Source organism: Uloborus diversus, chromosome 4 (assembly GCF_026930045.1).
Source record: "Uloborus diversus isolate 005 chromosome 4, Udiv.v.3.1, whole genome shotgun sequence".
NCBI lineage: Eukaryota > Metazoa > Arthropoda > Arachnida > Araneae > Uloboridae > Uloborus > Uloborus diversus.
The window spans coordinates 16530068-16555325 of record NC_072734.1 but is presented as its reverse complement, the minus strand read 5'-3'; the positions used below and the strand labels follow the sequence as shown (position 1 = coordinate 16555325).

General features: G+C 32.5%; 1 protein-coding gene across 2 annotated transcripts in view; it reads right to left on the bottom strand.

Moving 5' to 3' along the window:
• The window catches only part of LOC129219891 (insulin-like growth factor 2 mRNA-binding protein 1), a 91376-nt gene that overhangs the window by 5237 nt on the left and 60881 nt on the right, over positions 1–25258 (bottom strand). For both annotated transcript variants that reach the window (XM_054854205.1, XM_054854206.1), the window contains 9 exons: positions 21382–21543; positions 19557–19643; positions 17904–17946; positions 17524–17618; positions 16026–16142; positions 14802–15246; positions 13484–13570; positions 9614–9742; positions 1120–1233 (listed from right to left, as the gene is read on the bottom strand). In XM_054854205.1, coding sequence (XP_054710180.1) covers positions 1120–1233; positions 9614–9742; positions 13484–13570; positions 14802–15246; positions 16026–16142; positions 17524–17618; positions 17904–17946; positions 19557–19643; positions 21382–21543 — 1279 coding nt within the window. The remainder of the gene's footprint in view (positions 1–1119; positions 1234–9613; positions 9743–13483; positions 13571–14801; positions 15247–16025; positions 16143–17523; positions 17619–17903; positions 17947–19556; positions 19644–21381; positions 21544–25258) is intronic.

Sequence of the window (25258 nt, the reverse complement as noted above, 5' to 3'; positions counted from 1 at the left end):
GATGAAGCACTGAAAAATTTAAAATTGAGGAAAGCCTTCGACAAATAGGGATTTTATGTCGAAATTTAAGTGTCCTAATTGATAGTTTTTAATTGATACCTCTGCTAATTATTATCGGAGGATTATGTTAAATAGCCAAACATGAAGATGGGAAGATTATGAATTCATCGATACCTGGTTTGATGGTCAGTTTACTGTTGTTCGGGAGAAGCTTGGACATACATAGATACATACGCTCAGTTTTTAATTACATAAGATGTTTTACATTTGTAAAAACTAGTTTAAAATAAATTTATTGATAATAATTACAGTTTATATACAAATATTCAGAGAGTTTTAGGATATATAATGAAGTATTTAAAAAGGTTTAAAATGCCCTTAGAATACCTAGCTCTTTTTGAGTTGCATTTCAGAAACTAGCAGCTAATTTTCTTTTTTATGTACAAAAACGTTATGAATATTTAAAGTTATTGCAATGATGTGTTCCAAGAGGCATTTGAGTTTTTGCCCTGTTTCAGCCTCAATAAAAGTGTAGTTTCAAAAATGGTCAGAACATGTTCTGCATTCAGCACACTTTAAAACGCGTTCATCTGTTAAAATATGAAGTTTCTCATCAATAGTTTCTTCTATGTATAAGAAAGCATTCGAATGATTTTTCATCATTATCATTTGACTCCCAGATCGTTAGTTTTTGTCTTTAAGTCATAAACAACGATGGGGTTCCATGAATTAAAAGCAAAGCACTAAGGGTTACGTGGCCTAAAAAGTTTGGGATCCGCTGGGCTACTACGGAATAATGGTTTAGTGGTAGTGCTTCATGCTTTCATACCTCAGATGTGGGTTCGATTCCCACATCTGTCGCGGCCTACTCAGTCTTTCATTCCTTCAGTGGGTCCATATAGTACCAAGCATGCTTGGAGTTCAACACAGGGGGTTCTGCAATCGACTTAACTTGTAACTGCGACATCTGCCTTTGCACCCCAGAGCTCTCTATCATAAAAACTGAGATGGGTACATAGGCCTAGGGCTCCCCATGGGCTGTTGCACCACCGAGTTTTTACCCTATAAAATGAAGCACCTTGGAAGCATCTAAACTTCTACAATGCTTAAAATACTCACTTGTGTGCGATAAAAATCACCAATGATGTGGACGGCAGTTTCTTCCGTTTCTGGACACTGTCCATCTTCGGGAAATTTTATGAGGGCATGAGTCATACGCTGAAGTTCTCGCACCTGAAACAAAACCTCATTCATTAGAAAGACCAAAAAAAAAAAAGCTTAACCACATGTTTAATTTAGTTTTATGGGAAAATAAAGTTGTTTTGATGATCATAAATAGTCGGACCTCCATATATCGAAGTAGCAATTTGCCGGGAAAAAATTCGAAACATAGAAGCAATCTTATTTTATCATAAAAACCTACTAAAACATTAAATTTAAAGTTAATTTTCGTGTATGAAACCCAATTTCTAACTCATACAAGCATCAGATTAATTTCAAGTTTTAATTAAAAAATTAAATGTGAAACATTTATTGAGCACTGCATTGTTTCTATAAAAAACCAACTGTAATGCCGTTTCATGTTTGAGTGAAAGTTTTCTGTAAGTTTCAGTACTTTTATTATGGCTTTCCGATTTCTCATAACAGCAGGCCCTCTGCTTGTGGAAATATTAAATTTACCAGAAATGGCATTTCTGCGCCTTCATATATCTTCATTCTTTGGCAATTCAACTTGATCCACAACATTAGGGGATTTTCGTTTTGACAATGTAATAAAGAAAAAAAAAAGTAAAATATCAATTTACTTACCTTGAATGATTTTCACTGAAACTAAAAAGATTAGGAATGATAATCAACAGACAAAAGGGATAACTTGAAACAGATTTTACTGTATTTGCAACTAAGATTTGAAAAAAAAAAAAAAAAAAAAAAAAAAAACTAAGAACTCCAGAATGACATATCTACACAACCCTTAATCCCAGATTCCTTGTGAGTTTTGTAGCAGCCTTTTGTAAAAATAATTTTCTCCTCTAACTGCATTTTATGAGACAAACAGTCTAAAGTGGAAAAAACCTAGGAATGTCACGAAACAAAAATTTTGATAAACAGAGATTTTTTCGATATATAGAATTTTTTTTTCTATGTAATAGACATAGAAATTTGCTGGGATTTCGATATATGGATAATTTTGGTATGTGGAAGTTTGATATATGGAGGCTCAACTGTGTAACATCTGTAGTTTAAAATTATGCAGCAGGTTTCAACAACCTTGAAGTAAATTATCTATAGTTCGGGTAAACCTAACCTGGCAGGGTCATAATGCTATGAATAGGATCTGCGTACCCTTCACAATGATTCCTCAACTGTAGTACTAATAGTAATGCAAATAAATTGCATTTAAGTATGACTATTGAATAAATTTTCAAAAGTAATAAAAAAGTGGATGCTTGAAAATAATTAGCGACAAACAAGTTATTTTGCAAAAGGTTCTAAATTACAGATAATGTGAGATCTAAATCATTAACCTTAAAGACAAATTAAAATTTGAAATTAAACCAACACTAATCAAAAATTTGTGTCTTATTAGAAGGACAATGGTTTGGTACATGATAGTTGGGAAAAAAAGTACAATGCAAACAGCAAGCTATGGTAAAAATAATGTTCCTGTGAAAAGTTTTGAAACTATACAAGCAATATGAAGTTTTAGAAATAATAATAAAAAAAGCTTTGTCAATGCATATGACAAAAATATTATTTGCATAAGCACAAGTTGTAATTAAAATCTAATTTTGCTGGATGAATCTTCAAACATAGTTTATTTTTCTAGTAAAAATGCATACTGGTCGACTTCCTGCATGCAAGTGATGGAATTAGAATAAAGTCCATTGTATTATTCAAATATTGAGCTGTCTAATTGCAATGTTTGAACGGCAGCAGAGTAGTTTTAGTTTGTTAAATAGAGATGAAAGTTAACCTTCAGAAAAGGCCAAAATATACAATTGCATTTTATGATGACCCCCAACAGGAAAGAAAAGGATGAAAAATTAACATTTTTAAACAGTACACTGAAAAAATTGAAACCACATTACACTCCCAATTATCACTGGAACAGGGTGGCACTGTAACTGCAGATAAGCAAATTCACGGATAATCTGCAAACTTGGTAAAAATGATGCCAGAAGTATGAAATAGCTTTAAAATATCAATAACATGGATGTACATTTAAACTATAGCTAAAAATTAGTTTATGTAAATAATGCATGCAAAAGTCTTAAGAGGATCGCTCAGAATTGAAAACGGATTACACACATACGCGAGCAAATGGTGCAACCAGATAACCTGCAACACAAAACTAAATTACACCAAAAAACCCGAAGGGAAGAGAATATTTTCAAGCCTTGTCCAATCACTCATTTACACGCATAAATAATGTAAATCTATAATTCAGTAAATGCTGTGGATCTAAAAACCATTAAGTAATATAAATCTAAAGTAGAAAGTAGGGTACATTAAAAATCAGGTTGACTAGACAGATTTCGGCAATCTTGAAGGTTGGATATCAGTGGAAGAATGAAAAACGAATGTCTAAACATAGATTTTACTCTTGTTGAGTTGAAATGAATGCATTTATCGATATTTAGTTAATCACAGTCTAATTTTTTCTTTTTGAAAGTGTGAAAGGCCTCAGATAATCTAGAGCCTGCTAAAAGTTTGTCAGAGGTAACAGTTTTGATTTTAAGTACTTAAAAAACTGAATATTTAATGGTTGTTAAGTTTAATATCATCAAAAAAAAAAAAAAAAAACACACACCGCCTACAGTCTTAAGAACTTTAAGCTACATAATACTGAGAGAAACTCAAACTAAAAAAAAAGGTTAAGCTGTTTAAAGTTCATGTCCAGTATACTCAGGGTTGCCAGATTTAAGAACAGTAAATATGGGACAGGCTTCTAGAAGTGAAAAAAAGGGGGCGGGGGGATATTTTTGAGGTTGCGGTCAATTACTGGGTAATTTTAAGGCGTGCTTTCCTGTGTAGAACGTCTCTTCCTGATAAATCTGAAAAATTCAATTGCTACAGAGCATTAAACTTTACAAAATGTCGCCGATCAAAGTATAAAAATCGTTTTCATTGTGATTGACGACGCATGCGCAGAGATATATTTCCAACATTAGTCAATGAGCAAAGAGGAAGCAATCATTCGGCTCCTCATGGTCTGCTGCCAAAAAAAAAAAAAAAATTAAAATTAAAATAATTTTTGCATTTGCTGTCACGTGATTTTCTTATTGCTCTTTATTTCACATTTCTTTTACTTTTTTTTTCATTTAAAATGATGTCTCGTTTTGTAAAATATAGTTATTAGCTAGAATACGAGACTTTAACCATCCCGTATGGAAGTTCCCCGGGACACGGGACAATTTTTCAAAATACGGGACTGTCCCTTAAGGCTGCTCTTCAGTGGGAAAGAAAAACCATCTCGCTTGAAAATGGGCCTTTTCTTTAAACGAAAGCAGTGTACATCAGTGAAGTGATTGACACTTCAACAACCAATAGAACGAGCGGTGGCCGATGAAAGTGTGGATCATGTGACCTGTCACATTTTGCAGGGGGACAGACCGGACGCTCCCCTGCTGTGCAGAGTAGTCGAAGGAGGTAATAGCTGACGGCGAAATGAAACCGCAGCTTTTTACAGACCCTTCCAAGGAAATTCTAGTTCTTTCCCTCTTGAGTCTTGACTACATAGGTAAAAGAAAAATAACTCAGTGTAAAAGGCGCGGCATTTTGCAATCCCGCTTGTGATATTAATTTATTTGCATTCGCACTAAAATTAATTTTTGAAACGAAGATTTTTTCCCCCATTAATACGGTTCCTGATCTCATCTAGGAAAAATTAACGAATGAATGAATATTTGCAATAAATTTATAAATTCGTTTTATTTTTAGAAAAATGTTCGTTATTGAAAATTGATAATATCAAAAAAGGAAGGAAAAAAAAGATAGCCTGCATGACCACACTGAATTTTAACGAAATGAACTCCAAATTCTAACCAAAAAATATTCTTTAAAAATGGATGATCCTACTTAATAAATTTGAAAAATCGAGTGCCGAATAAAAGTGGGGACTAACTAGTTATCGGTTGGCGAAATTCTTTCACTTCCTCTGCCTGTTTGCCACTCTCCCCAACCCCATCCGAGTTAGCAGAAAACATTCTTAAAAATGAAACTAGATCCTCTTTGCATAGTTAATACTTGATTGTACAATAAACATTAATGCCACTAATTAGTTACATTAACCTTTATTTGAACTGATAATATTTATATTTTAGTGCTAAATTAAATACTACTTTGTTGGTTAGTTACCTGTTTTACAAATGTAGTGGCGACTAGAAAAAAATGTGGCTACTATAAATACCTTTTCTCACCACTGGTGACCAGAAAATTCCCCTAATCTTTATCTTTGAATCCTTTTCTTTTTGAAAAAATATTTATTTATTTATCTAAGTACTATATGCAGATGAGAAGGCTACGATAGCATTTCTCAAGGGGTTGTTATGGTGAAAGTTCTTTCAAATTGAGCATAACAACGGCAAAGTCGCGGACGGCTACGGATAAGGATTTCCTGAATTTGAAAAATTAAAGATTTTTCTCTGATCTTTGTATGCAAGGGTGCTCACCCTGCTCCAAGCTCAAAGGCAAAAATCACTTTTTCCCCCACTCTCAATGTTTGTAAACTATCTTGCGTTGAAATTTTGCAATAAAACTAAACCTAGCACTTTTAGAGTCTCAGATTCCCAGTTACTAAATTCGGCAAAATACATGAGGTATTACATGCACTATATGACCAAAAGTATTGGGACACTTTCAAAAATTCACAATTTTACGGATTTCTCAAAAAATAAAAGACCAATTGCTCTCTGCTCTGTAATTTTTTTCTCATGAAAAGTATACTCCAGACGTCAAATCCAATAACAATTAAGTCTGCTATTCATTTAGGGGACCAGCAACAAATAATCTGTTCTTATCATGAATCACTCTATAGCGATGGCAGGAAAGTGTTGCCAGTTTGCTAACAATTCCTTACCATTCGTCGCCTATCCTAGAATTATAGAAATTCGGCTCATTAGATTGCTGATAACTTTTTAAAATTTAAAGAAATTGCGGTGGAATTTTTTTCATGGATTGTAGGATGTATCTGAGCTTTGAATTATGAACGTTATAAATTGCTATCTTTCGTGTCTGCGCAGTGAAAAATTAATAGCTTTAACTGTTCATATTTCAACAAATTTTCAATATTTTAACTTCAAATTTTATTATTATGTTTCTCTAAAATGCTGTCAAATATTTTAAAAGTTTAGTAACGTTTGACGAAATACTCTGCGTAATATAAGGCGAAAACCTTCAAAAAAATTTTGCATTTTTGAAAGAAATGCTTATATTTCCATGGGTATAAGAGATACTTTCACAAAAATATAAAAATAAGTTTTTGATAGATTTTTAACTCATTTCTGAAAATTATAGCTTATTCCCAGCAATTTGCAATGAAAAATTATCAAAAAACTTTTTTACTCAATTTGTTGTCGGTCCCCTAAATGAATAGCAGACTTAATTTTTATTGGAAAATGACAACTAGAGTATACATTTTATGCGAAACAAATTATAGAGCAATTGGACTATTATTTCTCGAGAAATCCCTAAACATGTGAATTTTTGAAAGTGTCCCAATGCTTTTGGTCATATAGTGTATATAGTGCTTCTACTTCAACACATTGAGCTTTTATTAAAATTTTCTAATAAGTCTTGTGAGTGTCTGATCCTCGTTAGTTGTCATAATAAATATTAAGGGTTGTACTTTTTCTCAGGAGGCACGAAAATATTACCTACATGTATATCTGCCTGAAAAAAAAAAAAAAAAAATCTCGAAATACTTAGATGAAAAAAAATCTCAACGCCTCGCTCTGCCAGATTTTAAAGTTTTTATCGCTCTGCCTCGTTTTCATGCATCTTGCATTTAATGAATCAATAATAAAAAATAAAAAAAGGGCAAGAAACAGATTTGCAGGAAATACATAAAGTTGAAACAAAAATGAAAATGAACAGCTTACATTTAGGAAAGCAATTATAGGTACAAGTAAGGGTTCACAATTAAAAAAAAAACAAACAAGACAAACTTTTTCTTTTAAGTTCTGTGTTACGCACTTCTGTGCCGAAAAATTATCGTATCCTGTCTTCAGTCACAGAATAAAATGAATGTTCTAATCCAATGATTATCAAGTAATTTTCATTCGTATAGAACAAAAATCTTTTTTGAGATCCCACATTTTCCATTCTATTGACTCCTAGTAATATGTAAATACAGCGAGAGAAAGGATTTAGCTTCTTGTTTAGGAGAGGGAACCATTTCTATATTTAATTAACATGATCTTTATCGTAAGCATACTATTTACTCAGAAATACTCCCTATTTTCCCAAGCACTCTGTTTGAGGGCTATGCCTTTTAATTTTCTCGAAAATAAAAATTTTCAAAATGCACTTTTAGACGATCTCTGGTAGTATTTGGAAGTAAGTAAGAGGTCCTGTGATCTTCCACCAGCAAATTTTTGAACTTGAAACGCCAAAAACACAATTTCAGGTTCTTCAATTCTGTTAGGAAACGGGGAGTTCGGAAGCTTTCCCCGAAATTTTTCGAAATAGTCTAAAAACGCAGTCTTAGTGTGATGTTGGGGGGGGGGGAGGCAAAATTTTTAAAGTGTTATAAACATGATTGTAGGCCATCTTTAATAACGTTGGGGACATGCAGGTTTTTGAAATCCAAAAATGCAATTTTAGACGACTTTTTTTTTTTTTTATGGTCAAAGAAGGACTTTTCACAAACTCCCTTCCCGAAATTTTTTGAAATTAAAGCCATAAAAACGAAATTTAAGACGATCTTTAATGATGTTTTTTTAAGGGGGGGGGTGCTTATGTGACCTGAAAACCTTTATGCCTGTAATTAATTTTTTCTACATTGTATTAAAATGCTGATCTAGCTTCTGAGAATGAAAATAGAAAACAGTGAAAACTTGTAACCCCCATTCTATATTGTTCACATTTTAGTTAGCTTTGTCGGCAACATAAGGCTGAAAACGTCATTAAAACTAATACATACAATGCTTAGTAATTCTACCACGGTGTGTTTTTTACATTAACTGAATTATATTAAATTGCTAATATATTTTTCATGATTTTCTATGTGTTTAATGAGTATGTTGGTGTACGGAATGTTTTCCGCAATTGAATTTTCCACCTCCCAAACCTTCTAAAGAAATTTGACGAGTCTGGCTCTTAAAGACACAAATAATTTTCAAAAATGTTTGTTGAGCTGTGGAAAGCACTTTATGTGTGTACCATTTGTAGTAACATAAAACACATGTAAAACGATGCAAAATACCCAGTATCTGGAATACGATTTAATCTATATATAAAAATATTTTTCTACTGGAAGGGAAAAATGTCAACTTTTCGCATTCGACAGCATTGTAACAATGTTCATTATATTGTAAATAAACAATTTGACTCAGAAATATTCCTTTCAAATCTATTTCTTTTCAAACCACAAATTTGAAAAAAAGCAGATGTTGCGAATTTAACAGCTAATAGCACGCATCTACATGGATTCACTTTCAAAAGCACTTGATTCTTCACGAAAGCCTTATAGGAAAAGAGGAAAGAAGAAAGGACGTCCAGCGGAGGTCATTGAGGGGAACTAATGAGAGGGTAATAAATCTTACACCCCATTAGCACTTACCCCTTAAGTCTGTGCTTACCCCTCAAAAAGGGGAGGTTTCTAATAAAGGGCGGGGCGAATGCAAAAAGTGAACGTATTTTGAAATTTTTTTCAATAGTTAGAACATGATATTTGTTTAAAAAATGGTCGCATTATTTCAAACAAGATCTCAAAAGAGAGCTGGAAATATTTTGCGTGTCAGGGCATTCTTAAAATTTCGATAGCACGAGTTGCAGATGTTTTACAGAGCGAAATGTCCAACAGTACCTCGTTTTCGAAGAAATTCATTTTTTCTCGAATTTTAAAAAATCGGAGAATGGACACATCAAAAAAGTAAAAACTAAAAGAAACAGACATGGTCTTGAAAAATACTCAGAAAAAAAACCGGATCCGAAAACTTCACAGGAATTTGTAAAACAAGCTCCAACTTTCTCCGTAGGTTAACATTAGATCCGAATCTTTCAGACTCTCAGTGAAGAGCACCCTTAAAATCCAGGAAGTAGGGCAACCCTGAGTATCTGGACACCACGTCTGAAAGGGCTAGACAAGTGAACCATTCAAGCCTCCCTTGAATGCACTCCTGTGTACTTACTGTTACTGTCATTTTAAAGCTTCATATCTTTTGATCTGCTTAATAGACCTTTTTACAGAAGTTTAATACTGATTTGACTTTGAAATGCAAGGAATACAAATAATTTTGGTGTTTTAGTTTCAGAATGGATGTGTCATAGTTATTATCTTCCCCGGAAAAGCAGATTTAAAAATTTCCGAAAAGAAAAATCAGTCTTCAATCAAAAAAACCTGTAAGAATTGTCAGGCAACTAAACAAGAATATTTATTAAAACAACTTACGGTTTGCCCTCCCTTGCCAATAATGCGTCCAACTTGATTTGTGGGAACAAAGATTTCAACCTTCAAAGTAGCATCCTGTGGTCCAGGATATCCCTCAAAACCTACTTTCTTGAAAATCATGAATTGAGCCTAAATAAAGTGCAGTACAATTAACTTTCTGTTCATTTTTATTAACATTACTTCACAAAGTTATAGAAAATATTTTTACCACATAAAGTATCAAGGCATTGTTCCGCATACATGATCTAATAGAGAAATTTCAGTCAACACTCAAATAATAGCCTCTGGTTTTGAAATTGGGCAGTAAATTTAGGCTATAATATTCAAGTTTTAAAGTGTTAAAATTATGTGTGCATAGAGTGATTTTTCAAATTATTCGAGGTTTTATAGTGTGTTTTTGCGTATCACGGCATAACATTTGGATTTTTTTTTGAATAGCAATGAAAAATGTAAATTCCTTCTTTTTCTTACTTTGACGACCTGTCATTCTTCTGAAAGAGCGATAAGTTCCAAACTCATCTTCTGCATGGTCCCTTAAAACTTTAAACTGGTTTATCTCCTTGAGTTTTGGTTGCACAAATGTCAATTTTTTTTGTGTTAGTAATAGTTTTTATTTTCGGGGGGGGGGGGGGGGAGGGGGTATCTGCTCTTCTCTACATAGTATAAAATGAAGTGTCCAAAAAACGTCTGTTTGTTTGAACTCTCAAAACTCGAGAACTACCCGGCCGATTTCGCTGAAATTTTCACAATTTGTTCCTTTAGGTCCTGAGAAGGTTTGCAGACCAGTTCGAAAAAAAATTCGATGAATAGTTCTTTTTTTATTCCAATTTAGGCCCAATTTTCACAAATTCCAGAATATGGGGGTTAAAAATTACTCGCAATTAGTAATATTATATATCGTTGGAAAGGGTAGAATTTTCCGCGTTCTACGCAATTTGTTTGAATGCTCTAACTTTATTACGGCGGGAGTTATTAGCATTTTAGCTCGAATTTTTTTAGGCTTAGCTGAAATTTACGTATTTTCTTCATTAAATAAATCAATAAAAAGTGAAGGAATTGTCCCACAGCTTTTGTTTTGACACCATTGAAAAGAGCTATCTTTTTTACTCCAGATCTAACTCGACCTATGGTCGGAAGTTTAATTTTCTATCTCCATTAGAAAAAAAGTTACAAGCGAATTAAATGAAGTACAAAAAATCTGTTCTCTATTCAAGTTTTTAACCATTTTATTTTGCGTTTCCACGGTAACGCTTTTTGAATCCATTGTTTCTATCTTTTTCATATTCAATTCTGAAACTTATTTTATTTTGTGTTACCATAGTTACGCTTTTTAAATTCATCTTTCTCATTTTATTTTAATTTCTTAAAAGTATTTTAATATCTGTCGTCATTGTTTGGAGTTGAAATTTAGCATGATTTTTTTTCTTTTATTTATGCCTGATTGTTGAATATACGTCACTTGACACAATTTTTGTTTTCAAAATAGACTGGACAAAGCAGCTAGTCTGCTCATATAACTGTGCTTAAGTGTAAAAGTCAAAGTTAAAATTGCATGGCATTTTCAACGCTTTTTCCTCTATGAGGAATTTGATATCTATATTAAAAGTGGATAGTTTTAGTCTCAAATAAATCGCAGTATTCGATGCATTTCTACATTACTTAAAAAAATCAATGAAAAGCCTCATTTCTAATACATAGGTGGTCGAAAAGCCCCTGAAGTGTCTCAATTAACTGGTTAGTCCATAGACTAATAATAAGAGTAGACCGAGCTTTCCCAGACTTGCTGATGAAAAAATTGGTTCATGGATGGCTTGGTGGAAGGCTTAGCGAAAACTGTGGCGGCATGGTTGCTAGATGGCAACATTATCTATAGTTTGGCACTCAACATGTATTTTAAGACGTAATGTATTTTCATTATAATTTTTTTCCAGGTGCAGAGATTGAACTGTTTTTCTTTTAGTTATGCATTATTTTGACATTAGTAATTAGTTTTTGATCACAGCTTTCAGTAACTTTTATTTCATTCGGAACTGCTACGTCAGCGTTGGCGTAAACGTTTTGCGTTAACGCAAAAATGTACTAATCGGTATCTTAAATTGAAATTTTAGGTAAAAATCTTACCATTTGCCGATTCTTTTTGGGCGCTTGCATCTTTAATTGCTTATAGAGTTATTGAAATTGACTAAAGAAAATGCACAATACGATCTAAACGAAAAAACTCACTACATTAACAAAATATTCACAACTTAGAATAACAAATTTACAAATCGGACTCCATAAATATTCCGCGTTCCATCAATTCTATTTATTTTCTCGCGGGCGTTGATCGTATGCTACGATCAAAGCGCGCTGTTGCTAGGATATCCACCAGTTCCATGGTTTGGTTTATGAGCAGCAAAAGGGTTGCCATAGCTCGGTCTACTCTTATTATTAGTCTATGGGTTAGTCATGCAAGTTCAACAGAGGAGCAGTTTTAACATGAAACTAATAGTTTCTTTAGAATTTATCTTTAAAGGAATTTCTGATTCATTAGATTTCATCTTCAATTATAGGGGAAATTCCTAAGAAAAATGAAAAATCTTAATCTTAAAGCTCCTTACTGGCGATGAGTCAGAGAGAGATCGAGTGAAAGTGACGGTACATCAAAAATGAATTTTCACAAAAACAGAAATACTGGGAGACCATGAGTTATCTTGATGTTTCAGATTATTGACCAGTGTCTACGGTCCAGTAACATGCTGCTCGCGGTCCATGGGTTGGGAACCACTGATTTAGGGGATTGGATACAGCCGATTTAATAAATCTTAGTAATTTTAACTCCAATCTAATAATGTTATACTGAAATGTTTTTAAACTTAAACTATTCAATACATCATTGAAACAATAATCTAAATGTTCTGTTTTGGTAAAATGCTTTTTAAATACTATGGATGCAGTTCAGAAGAAAGCAGAGAGGAAATAACAAAATGATTCAATGACTTTGGGTTAAATTATTGAACTAATTAATTCTTATCTCTTAGTTCATTTCTAACAGAAGTAATACTAGTTGGGCTACGTTATCAGAATATTAGCAATTTGAAGAAAATAACTGATTAATATGTGAAATATAGCAAGAAAAAAAAATTCATATTAAACAAATTTTGTTAGTAAAAATAACACAAAATAGTTAATTTATTTCAAATTAAATTGAACATCGGAGCAGTTTTTTCCAAAATTGCAAACCAAAATTCAAGTTTTAAAAGGTTATCTATTTCTTTTGAGTTCAGTTTGAGCATCACTTTAAATTATATTAACTATCAAATTAACATTAATAAAAACAATCTGTTTTGATTAAAATTCTCAATTTAATTATAAACAAAATTATTCTGTTTTTGTGAACATTTGAAAATCCAGCAATTTTCCATTTTCCCTGCAGTGTTTCTAGTTTTTGCCTCTGTCCCAGCAAACACACCATTTTCCCAGCAAAATAGACTAACCCTGCTTTAGAGATGGCCATGAGAGGTACCAATGTACACTGAATGCCTAGTGATGCTTGTATATAATCAAGTGGAAAAATGAGAAAATATGGTGATTTTTCATCAGTCTACAATTTGTTAAAAAATGTCAACATGGAATTAAAGCCCTCAAGCCTTAAATGTAGATGTAAATATGACAGATTTATAAATTGAACTCTTCACAAAAAAATTGATTCACTACATGGAACAATATCTAAAAATGACTTAGTTATAGACAAAATAAGACTTGAATATTTTCGACGACACTAGAGGCTAAAGCTGCATCTACATTTTATACTGTAGGATATCCTACAACTAGTGAATCGTTTTAATGAAAGTTAACTTGGACCATAACAATACAATTTAAAGCATGTACCTTCCACTGTGCTTCAGCAGGACCTGTTATGCATACTTTTCTTTCATTTAATTTCTCTACTGGATCATCTTTGTTTGGCTGAATCACCTGTAAAAGATGCATAAAAAACTCCTGAAAACTTCAGTCAGCTAAGTGGCTTAAGATCTTCCTTGATATTTGTCACACATTACAAACATTTGTCCTTTTCTAACTTACATTTAAAATTTATAAGTACAGATAATCATAAAACAAATTAAAACTATTCCACCAAAAAGCTTAATGAAATTCTGCTTCATTGTTCAACTTTTAAAAATATCCCTATTGATTTAATCTTTTTGGAATAGTGCTAGCACAAAAAATATTCCAAAAAATATTTCTTGGTTACATAGCTAATAATAGAAGTCATGTCCAGATTTCCTCTACATAAATATAGCCAATTCATTAACGTAAAATTAGGATTTACAATAAGAGTAGCAGAAAATTCTGCTAATTAACTAATGTATGAAATACATGCAATAGGCTTACAAAAGTGGTGTTTTCTTGTCTGTTTTTGCTGAACAAAAAACAATATGCTACTTTATAGCTAGTAAGGGAATGTGGGGCAAAGTGAACAAGCTTTTTCAAAACGAAAAAACTGGAAATTTGTTTTGAAAATTACAGAACAAAACTTTTTTTCCCCCTATGAGGCAAAGTGATAAAAGAAATATTTTTATAATGAAATATTTTCTAATTGATTGTAAAACGTATTTTTGATCAAATGAATCAGTAAATAAGATTTGAATGAATATAAAGAAAATAAATAATTAAATTAATTAATATGAAGAAAAATAGATGAGCAAATAAAAAAATGAATGAATAAGAAAATATAATGAATGACAAAATAAGTGAATTACTGAAGGAAGGAATGTAAATAAATCAATTAATGCATAAATATGTGTACTTGTTTTAGGAAAAGATTGAGTAAATGAAAGAAGCTATTTCACTTTGCCTCGCATGCACTCGACTACTTGAGCAAAATATTTAAAACACAAATAAGCTTAATTTTAACTAAATAAATATTGCACCGCATGAATTAGTGGGAAGAGGGGGTGGTGTGGATTTTTTTTAAATTCAACAGATTTCCTTTAAATTGTTAGCACAGGCATCGCAGTGTGGGTACTGCTATTTAAATTGAACCAACACAAAAGCAGAATTTCACAGTTCTGAAAAAAGAAATTCATGGAGCTCTGCTAATTTCTAGAAAAATCACAAGCATAATTAATAACAGAAATACAAGCTAGTACTGCATTAAACTTTTTTTGGTTCCTAATAAATGAAAGATTAGTAAAAAAATTCTTGCCTTTATGCTGGCACCCGACGAGCTGATCATGTCTCGAATTGTGCTTCCACCAGTTCCGATGATGGCTCCCACAGATGAATTGGGGACAAATACAAACACTGTTTCCTTCTGCACATCCATTGAGGGTGGAAAGGCACCTGCGGGAGGGAAGGGCGCCATAGGGGGCATACAAGGGGGTGCCCCGTGATACATGGGGCCACCATAAGGTCCCCTTTGGGGCCCAGGAGGAGGGACCATCCCGGGTGGAGAACAGGTAGTTGACATCATAGCCATGGGATGCACACCAGGATACATGTATGTCTGTGAAGCCAGGGCGGCGAGATCATTCTCGTAACTCTGTCGCAGCTTGGTGCTGACCATTTTTTCGGCACGGGCAATGCTTTCGAGTTTGCCTTTTATGGTGATGATTCGTTCTAGGTTGAAACTGCTGATGTCGTGGATGTTGCTGAAGGAAAAGAAAGTTACTTTATCACGCTGCAATTAATTAACAAACTTCCAAGATATTTAAGATAGATACTCCAGGGTTCCCCCTACCTACTATATTTAAGATATTCAAAACTTTGCAGAAATTCACTTTCAAGGCAGTAATTCATATATTATAAAAGATTATACAATTCTACAATGGAGGGGCAAAACATCCTAGAAATTTTAGAGCCCTACTCTAGAACCCATGGCTCCAACTGATGATTTAAGAATTTTGTTTAAGTACAAAAAGTATACAAGCTTAAGAATTACTGAATGATTAAATCCACAAATTCACAACATATTGCATCCCAGCAAGGTATGGGACAGCTAAAAAAAAAGAAGCATTTGAGAAAATAAAGGTTTTATGCAATAGTAGATTTAAATGATTTTTGTCTTTAGTATTATGTTACCTGCAAAAAATTTATAATGCATACTTAAAGTTTTTTCTAAATTATGAAATTTTAATCATGTGTCATTATCGATAACATCGTTTTCACGCCACCACACACCAGTTATGTTAGTCAACTTTGTGTGAGTTTTATGGCAAGAAAGAGCCTTAAATTTAGATTTTAAATCACTAGCTGGTACATTTTCTCCAAATTTTCCGTTGTGTCACTTTTCTTGCCAGGCTGCGAGATGTTATATATAAGTATGTATGTCCACTAAAAAAATAAATAAATCTGGTTGTACTGCAGTTACTATGTTTTACAGATAAACCCTGTTAATTAAAAATTTAAGGGATAGATGAAACATACATACCTAGACACCGTTACTTTCGTTTCAGTTTGTTCCATGATTCTTTTTATTGTGCTTCCATTTTTTCCAATGATTCTTCCGATCAAGTTATTGTGAGCAAGAATTTTGAGAGGAATCTCCCTGTAAATGACATTTTAATAGTTACTCTAACATTCCTGATATCTTTAAACATCAATTTCACAACTTTTGGTAAACTCAGAATAAAAACTGAATATTACAATTAATTTTAACTCAGAAACGAAATTTCTGTGTTGAAAGCCTTCAGTGAATTATTGCTATGATTAAGTAATGATGAATAAAATAACAAGCCCAAAAATAAAGAGGCTGCTAATTTTTACTTCCTTTTACAAAGTAAAAGTATTGTATTCACAAAAAAATTTTGACCTAAAAATCAGCCTTAACTTCTATTATGCTCGCCCCTTAAATGAATATTGAGTTTTTTTTTCAACCCGACCACATGTGGATATATCGATACACCTAGAATAGCATTTCTCAACCAAGGTTCTGCAAGAAATCTGTGCTGTTGACTGCACTACCCTTGAACGCCTCATACGACCATGGTTAGTATGAAATCATGGCTTAAACTATAACACTTCGGCGGTTAAGTTTGGTTTGATATTTACTTCATTAAAAAAGTTTCACGCATTATGCATGCATTAAAATGCAAGTGTTGTCAAACGAAAATTTCCGAGTTCATACGTAAAAACTTTCATGGTTGAATACTGAAACTTTTCCTTCAGAAATTATTCTACATATTTATACGCTTGTAGAAAGCCTAATAGCTGAAATTCTAGCTCAGTCACTTTCCTATGCCGGGCTGATGAGTGCTAATAAGCACGAAACTGCAGTCCTCGGCTGGAATTGACTGAGCTGGTGGTGTATTTCATGTATTTCTGCTTTAGCCCTGGCTAATGGGTGATAATTTACTGCATATAAAATATAAATTCTTTTTTCCAAAAATGTTAAATTTAAAAAAGAGAGTTAATTTTTTTTCTCTATAATTAGATTACAAGGTGTGGTTTAATAACAAAACATGCATCTCTACATTTTGTTCACAATTTTACTTTTCGTGATTATTATATGAACAAATTCACGAATTTTTGGCATTTCATGCATGCAAGTTTGATTGTTGTTCTTTGTAAAATAAAAAATTGTTAACTTTAATCAGGGTCGACAAAGAGAAATAGCAATATAAGTAGTATCTGATATTTATCTCAACTGTGATAGAATGACAATACAAGACAGCATACACATTTACGAAATATTCTAAGCAATTTAACCTAGCAATAGCACATAGCCAAAAGGGGCCCGTAAGAAAAAAATCTGATGAAATATTTCTCTAAAGTAATAGAATTACAGGCATTTTTACCCTTAACTTTTAAACAGATTACCACATTCTTCAAAGAAAAATTTTCTAAAACAGAACTTCATTAAATCTTCGATTACAAAATTACAATATGAATATTGAAGGAATTAATGAGGTAATTAAACTAAAGCTTACCCCCGGTTTGTAGTGTTGGACTCTTGCTGCATTATTTCCATTATTTTCTGACAAGCAGTAGAACAATTCTCTGGAGTTCCATAAATTGTGATGACCTATAAAACGCAAGTAATATACTGTGAAAATCAATTCATTTTCTTACTTTTATTCATAAAGTTATTGCAATGTGGCACTTGTTATACAAAACAAACAGAATGGCAGCTTTTATTTGTGAAATTTATATAATGCAAAAGTTTTTATTTAAAAACTATGCTTTGGTCAAATATTGTTAAGGTGAATCAAAAGTCTAATAATACTTCCCTATTGTAATATTTATAGAAGAAATAATTTAGCTATCAGAAAGGTTTTAAATTTTATTTGGTTACATAAATTAGTAATACCTTTTCAGGAGAGCCAGCATTTTCTTTGCGATGAACGTCTACTCTATAATACAAATATTGAATAAGTGAAATTTATTTGAAACAGTAAGATATCCTAACTGTTTGGAGATGGCATTATTTTTTAATGTTTACATTTTCTTAAATGAACTTTTTCTTTCTTTTTAACGTTTTTAAGTTTAGCATAAAGAAATATTTTAACAAACACAATTCAACTCTATAAAATGCAACATTTATACTTGAATTAATTCCAATGTGAAATAGGGAAGTATCAGATTTTTAAATTTCATTTTTATAGTGCAATAGGATAGCTCGTTATTTTTCAGAAAAAGTTTAATAATATCATCATTACTGAAACCTTTGGCAGTTTATTGGTTTGCCCATCAACAAATCAAATCTTCATACTGGATTAACAGACCTAAATTACTTTATAACAATAGGAAAAAAATAGCTGCAATTATCTTTATTCATAAATCTATGAGCATTGAACCAGTTTTCAAAATCTACTTGGCTTTATTAGAACATAGTTAACAATAGTTGCTTCAAGTGTAAAAAAATATATCTGTAGAAATCTGTAGAGCAGCATATACTTGCACACACATTCATGTTCTTAAGCAAACTTTCAAACTTTGTTAGAAGACACTTAAAATATATAAATGATTTACAATAAGCTTGATTTCTTATGAAAATTTAAAACAGAAATATATGGTAATTTAACTCCAGTGACCACCGACTATTTTTATTGATGATTGGATTTAACAATACTATACCTATTGTGAGAAATAATTTGTGAAACCAACTTTCAATTTAAAATAACAATGAATGAAGAAATGAAAAATCTTATTTAATTTATTTAATTTTATCCACTGCCAGGTGTTCTATACACAAGATTCGCACAATGTGATTGCCTTCACATCCTTTGCAGACGCCTTTCTGGTGAAATTTCCAACAAAATTCTATTTACTTGTACAATTATGGTGACAACTAAACAAGACATTGAAATTTTCCAAAATTGATAACTTTATTGGTGCATCCTGCTGCTCTTGTTTATGTCCTGTGCTATTAATTTTATTTTTTAAACTTTTAAGTATTGCAACTTTTTTTTTTTTTGGAATCGTTTTGAACACTCACAGAGCAAAATTGAAAAAAAAAACTATTTTGTTTATGAACAACTACTTTCATCCTTCCAGTCTTAGCAAAATTTAAAATGATTTTTAGAAAAATGATTCTCCACAATGTTATGCTTAGAACCAAAGCATCTAACTAGAGACAAGGGTTCAGCAAATATGTTTGAGTTAGCCATTAATGCAGTTATGAAAATATTTCCAGCCTTACAGCCTTTCACTCTAGAGCAAACATTATGTTACATAGGTTACAAGGGATTTACAACAATCTAGAAAATAAATAATTAAACCGGGAGCTTAGACATGATTTGTCTGAACCTGAAGAATTAGTCTTTTTCAATAATAAAATCAAAATATGACCAGGACCTATTTTTGTCTGCTCTTTTCAATGATTAAATCAAAATATGACAATATATTTTTCAAAAATATAACATATTCATTAGATTTCTGTCTGATGTCAAGAAAAGCATTTATCTCCCAAAATTTTTTAAAAAGAGCATCATCAAGTATGAAAATGCTGCATACAACTTACCTTGCTCGTGACTGTTGAGTTATTTGTCTGATGGTACCACCTGCTCTACCAATGATAGCACCAACCATGTCGCTTAAGACTAGAATTCTACAATAAAAAATTTAATGTTGCATGAAAACTTGAAATTCTCTCAGTGACACAACAAAATGAAGCTATTGCATATTTTTTTTCTAAGCACAAACAAAATTCGAGTCAAATCATCACACTTTGAAAAATAACCTCTATTGACTGTAAGGTAACTGTAAATTAAAGTTCAAAACTAAGTTGAATTCAATGTTTGGAATTTTAAAATGAAATTGATATTAAAAAACGCATCAAATCATTAGTAGTTTATCAATACAAAATTCTCTCAGAGGTTTAGAGTAACCCATCTAAAGGAAATATTAAACAATGAAGATTTAAATTATATATAAATGCAGAATATACAATGTTTATCATCTGATAAATAAATATTACAAACAGTCAAACAGAGCTATTTAAATTTGCTTTATTAGTTTTTAAATATGAACCTTTGGCAACATCAAAATCTTAAGCCTTAATATGTCAAGATGAATGATTAATGACTTATTCTGTATCTTAATTCTCTAAAATCACATGAGAGATGGCTCTCATGAACACATAATCTTCGTCTATTGAACAAGAGAATGTCCTTGTCTGAAGATATCCCATAGTTAAAACTAGTTATCTTTCAGCAGGTAATATCAACTTCTTAATTTTTCATTTCAACTCCCAAACCATACCTGATGAGAGTTCTGGAATACACTGTGTATCTTAGTCTGTGTTTGTTAACAATACTCAATCTGAGACCCACTAAGCCCTAAAAATCCAATCTAAAAAGAGTTTTAAAAAAATCTGAAAATAAATAGAAAGTAAAAAAATAAATTATGAGCTGGATTTATGGAAAATCCACAAAAGTAATTCAAATCAAAATTTAATCAACCAAAAATAGGAAGAATAAAATTTTTCCTCAGAGAACAATTTTATGAGATAAATAGAAACAGCCCATAAAAAATGGCTGAAAACTGAAAAGGGTAAAATTCTTAATTTTTTTTGTAACTTTCCACATGAAAGGTAAAACTAATTGAATACAGTTACTTTGCATTTGTAGATCTGCTGAAGAGAAAAATTAAGATCAGTATTCATCTTCAAACAATGATGAGGCCTACACCATCGTTCGGAAACACGCGGAACATTCAGGATCTCTCTTCCAAATTGGGTTTTTAGTTATTTTGTAATAAATAGGATCAGCGACAACGTGCCTCTTACTACATGGCACTTTCTGGCCGATTCTACCTATTGGAAAAGACAAAAGTGATGTTTCTGCTTCAAGGCCATCCGGCATCTCTCCGAGGTCAAGCTTTACCACACTTGTCGCAGTTCTTGAAACTAAACTGTGGGTAAGTGAAAATGAAATAAAGCTTGACCACGAATTTGTATCTTTTCCAATAGGTAGAATCAGCCCAAAAAAAAAAAAGGAATGAGAAGCAAGAGATGTTCTCACTGATCCCATTTATTACAAAATATCAAGCAATGTATGGCGAATGATACAAATGTTTCTGCTTCAAGGCCATCTACCTTCTCTCCGCAGTCAAGCTTTAGTACAGTTTAATTGATTATTTCAGAAAGAACGTAAGTTCAATGGAATTCCATTGGACTTAAGCCATTTCTGAAATACTCAATTCAGTTTGTTTCTATTTATCAATTGATCCTACTATGTTTCATACCATTCAACTGTAATAAAAACAAAAAGGTACGGAAATCTGTGTACAAAAACCAACTGGAAATCTATGAAAAAAAGTTTTCAATTTATAATCAAACACGTTACCTTAGAGGAAAGTCTGCAGATCTGTATGGCATGCCTGCACCATTGAAAGGCCTCGGGCCACCCCTACCCCGAGGTCCTCTTCCACGCCCAGTATCCATGAGGTTGTCCACTTTCAGATATACCCCCTGCTGTATCTCGTAATTATTGAGCTGCAGATGCGCCCTGTAGAAAAATAAACATTGTAAGAACTTGGTTCAACTTCCCAAACAAGAACTGCCACAGGAATGTAAAGGACAGGATCGGCAGAAAATGATTTCAGATATTTAAAGAAGTTTTGGATTCCTTAGTAGCAAAAATATGGAGAAGTGGGAAATTTGTTTTTTTTTTTTTTTTTTTTTGTGCTACACTTTCAGCAGACACCAAATTAGCAAGTTCGTACGATAAAGTGCCATCAAATAAATGACAAAGCATAAATTTTTCAAAAATTTGCAGATACTGGTCCTTAATCTTTCCATGACAGCATACTTCACAAGCAGAATAAAAGATTTGAAACTTCTTTTAGAATGAAAATTACATCCAGGGGTCTAGCGATGCCGCTATGGACTACTTAAACAGTCCAGAGCTTTACTTATCTTATATTTAGGAAAATATGCAGTGATCTGACAGAGAGAATTGTCAGGAAATTTCCAGAGTGGGTTTTTGAAAAATAAAAGATCAAATTATGCAATATGCATTCAAAATTTACCGAAGTAAAATACATTGAAGCAAATATGAACACATTTCCTGCCATACTAAAGATGAAATTGCAAGTAAAAAGAGCTAAATATAATTTTAAACTACAAATACTGTTTAATGTCTTACATTTCATTTTAGTTAAATGTCTCATTTTATGTCTATAATTGCAAGTTAAGTCTCTGTGAGCACTATATTTCTACAAAGGAAACTCCTGAAGTCTGAATTGAACAATATAAAAGTGTCATAGCAATCATTATTTAAGGTAACAAGCAATTCCATGTTTGATCAATCAAAAGAAATCTTGATCTCATTATTTCTTATTTGCTGTTACAGATTGTTTCTTACAAATAGTATCAATTTGCAACATATCTAATTATTTACTTCAGAAACTTTGCAAAATTGAAGAAACTCTAAAATTTGAATAATTTCCCAGTAGAATATAGAACATGCAAGTTTGTTTTTAAAATCTTTTGGAATTTAAGAGTTACTAAATTTAGTTTATAATTATTAGAACAAAATACTTTAGAAAGGGGGGAAAAACCACTTTAAATAAATTCACAAATTAAAACTAATTTAATAATAAAAATCAAATTAAAAAACTTTTAAGATGTAAAAACCTAACGTCATAACTTCTAACAGTCACAATAATTTAAATATTTGCAGGATGCAAAATTTTCCAGGGAGGAGGTTTTATTTCATTCGAAAAAGATTAAAGCAACTAAAGCTCCGGGACCAGATAATATTTATCCAAAAATTTTAGTTGAATGTGCAGAGGAATTAGTGGATGTTATTTTGAATATTTTCAATGCTTCTTATAACTCGGGGACAGTGCCAGAGGACTGGAAGCTGGCTAACATAACGCCACTCTTCAAGAAGGGGTCTAAAGGTATTGCTGGGAATTATAGACCTGTAAGTTTGACTTCGGTGATTTGTAAGATTTTCGAAACTTTGATCAAAATTAAGATCATGATGTTCTTAGAGACTAATAGTCTGTTGACTAGTTTGCAGTATGGTTTCAGGAAAGGTAAATCCTGTACTACTAATTTATTGCATTTCTACGACAAGGTTACCTCAGCTTTAGATAACAAAAAATGTGTGGATGTTGTTTATACTGATTTTCAAAAAGCTTTTGACAAGGTACCGCACGTTGCTCTTCTCAGCAAGTTAGCTGACATAGGAATAGGAGGAAAAACTTTGCTTTGGGTTAGAAATTGGCTTACTGGTAGGAAGCAAAGAGTAGTTGTGAGAGGAAATCATTCTAATTGGAGTGATGTTTTAAGTGGGGTTCCTCAGGGATCAGTGTTAGGGCCTCTTTTTTTATTATATTTTGAATGACAATGAAAATATTTCTGGAAGCATGAATTGTTTTGCTGACGATGTAAAAGTTATGGGGATTGTCGAAAATGAAGATCAAGTAAAACAGCTGCAAGAGGATTTAGATCATATTACTAAGTGGGCAGATAAATGGGGTATGGCAGTTAATGTAGGGAAATGTCAAGTGCTACACTTAGGTCATGGAAATAAACGTATGAGATATCGTTTACAGGGTTCAGTCACAGGCAGAAAATGTTATGGATCTGGGTGTCTTTATAAATCAGGACTTCAAGTTTAGTCAACAGTGCAGTATTGCTAGTAACAAAGCCAACAAAATGCTTGGGTTTATCAATAGATCTATTTCAAACAAATCTAAAAAAGTTCTTCTGCCTTTATATAGGAGTTTAGTAAAACCTCATTTGGAGTATGCTGTTCAGTTTTGGTCGCCTTATCTGAAGAAAGATATTTTTGTATTGGAAAGGGTTCAAAGAAGGGTAACTAAATTGGTAAGGGGACTCTCAGATTTAGATTATGATACCAGACTTAATAGGCTTAACATGTATAGACTGGAGCAAAGGAGAGTCAGAGGGGACATGATTCAGTTATTTAAATTTATCAAAATGAAAGATTTAAATGGATTAAATTTTTGCGGGGAAAGCAGGACAAGGGGTCATTGTTTTAAGCTATTTAAATCTCAGGCTAACTTGGAAATCAGGAAAAACTACTACTTTAGCAGGGTCGTGGGCACTTGGAATAGCTTACCGGAAGAGGCGGTAATGAGCAAGGGAGTGGATAGCTTTAAGCATAGGCGGATTTAGGACTGAGTTCCTGGGGGGGCAGGATTTTTATTATTTTTTTTGGAGCAACATTTTTAATTGCCCTCCCCCCTCCCATATTTTTGTCTGTTTTCTGTGATGCGTAAGGCCATTCTTTACTTTTTTATGTGTCGTTTTCATTACTGTGTGTAATCATGATGTCCTTTTTAAATTGACCTTAAAAGAGAGGGGACTGGTATTAAGAGGGTAACGCAGTGCTCCCTTTTAAGAGGGATATAGAATATCTCCAGTTTTAGGGGGCCCGGGGGTTACTCTCCCGGAGGAAATTATCTAAAATGGATATAAAATTCTGTATTTTGAAGTCTTATAAGGGTTAATTGGAAATAATAGGCAAATCATTTTTTTTTTAAAAGTTTTACGCTTTAAAAGTGCTTTGTGATGCAAGTTAATACTTCTTAGGAGTTTCAAAGACTTGTCTAATTATTTTTAAGGTTTGGTTGGTTAGATTAGGTTTTTGGTTCAAGAGCCCTTGTAGGCTATACTGCGCCAATTCTTTTCAAGGATTTTAGAACCTATCAATAATTTGCACTTTCCAGCCTCTGAAATTGAGTAGTAGATTATACACTTGTACAGTATTGTTCAAACTTTGTAAGAAACGGCTATTTTAAGTTTAAAAGAAAAAATAAACTTTAATTTCCTATTCAAAAAAGAAAAAAATCATGATTTTTTTTGTTATAAGATTTTGGAAGATAAGTTGTTACTATATAAACTCCTCCAAAACTGGGGAGCATTGTCCCCTTTGCCCCCCCCTATAAATTCACCCATGCTCTTCTAAACTATTCAAAAACGAAAAAATAATGATTTTTTTTTTAATTTTTGGAAAATGTGTTGTTACTACATAAAGTCCTCCCAAAACTGGGGGGGGGGGCATTGCCCCCCTCTGACCCCCCATAAATCCGCCCATGGCTTTAAGAGGGCCATTGATCTTCATTGGGGACTAATTAATCGACTAGGACCAGCCTAGCTGGGCCTAGAGCCTGTTGCTGGTCGTCACATTTGTATTTGATTCAAACCTCAAACACAGAGGCAATTTTTGACGAAACTCCTGTTTC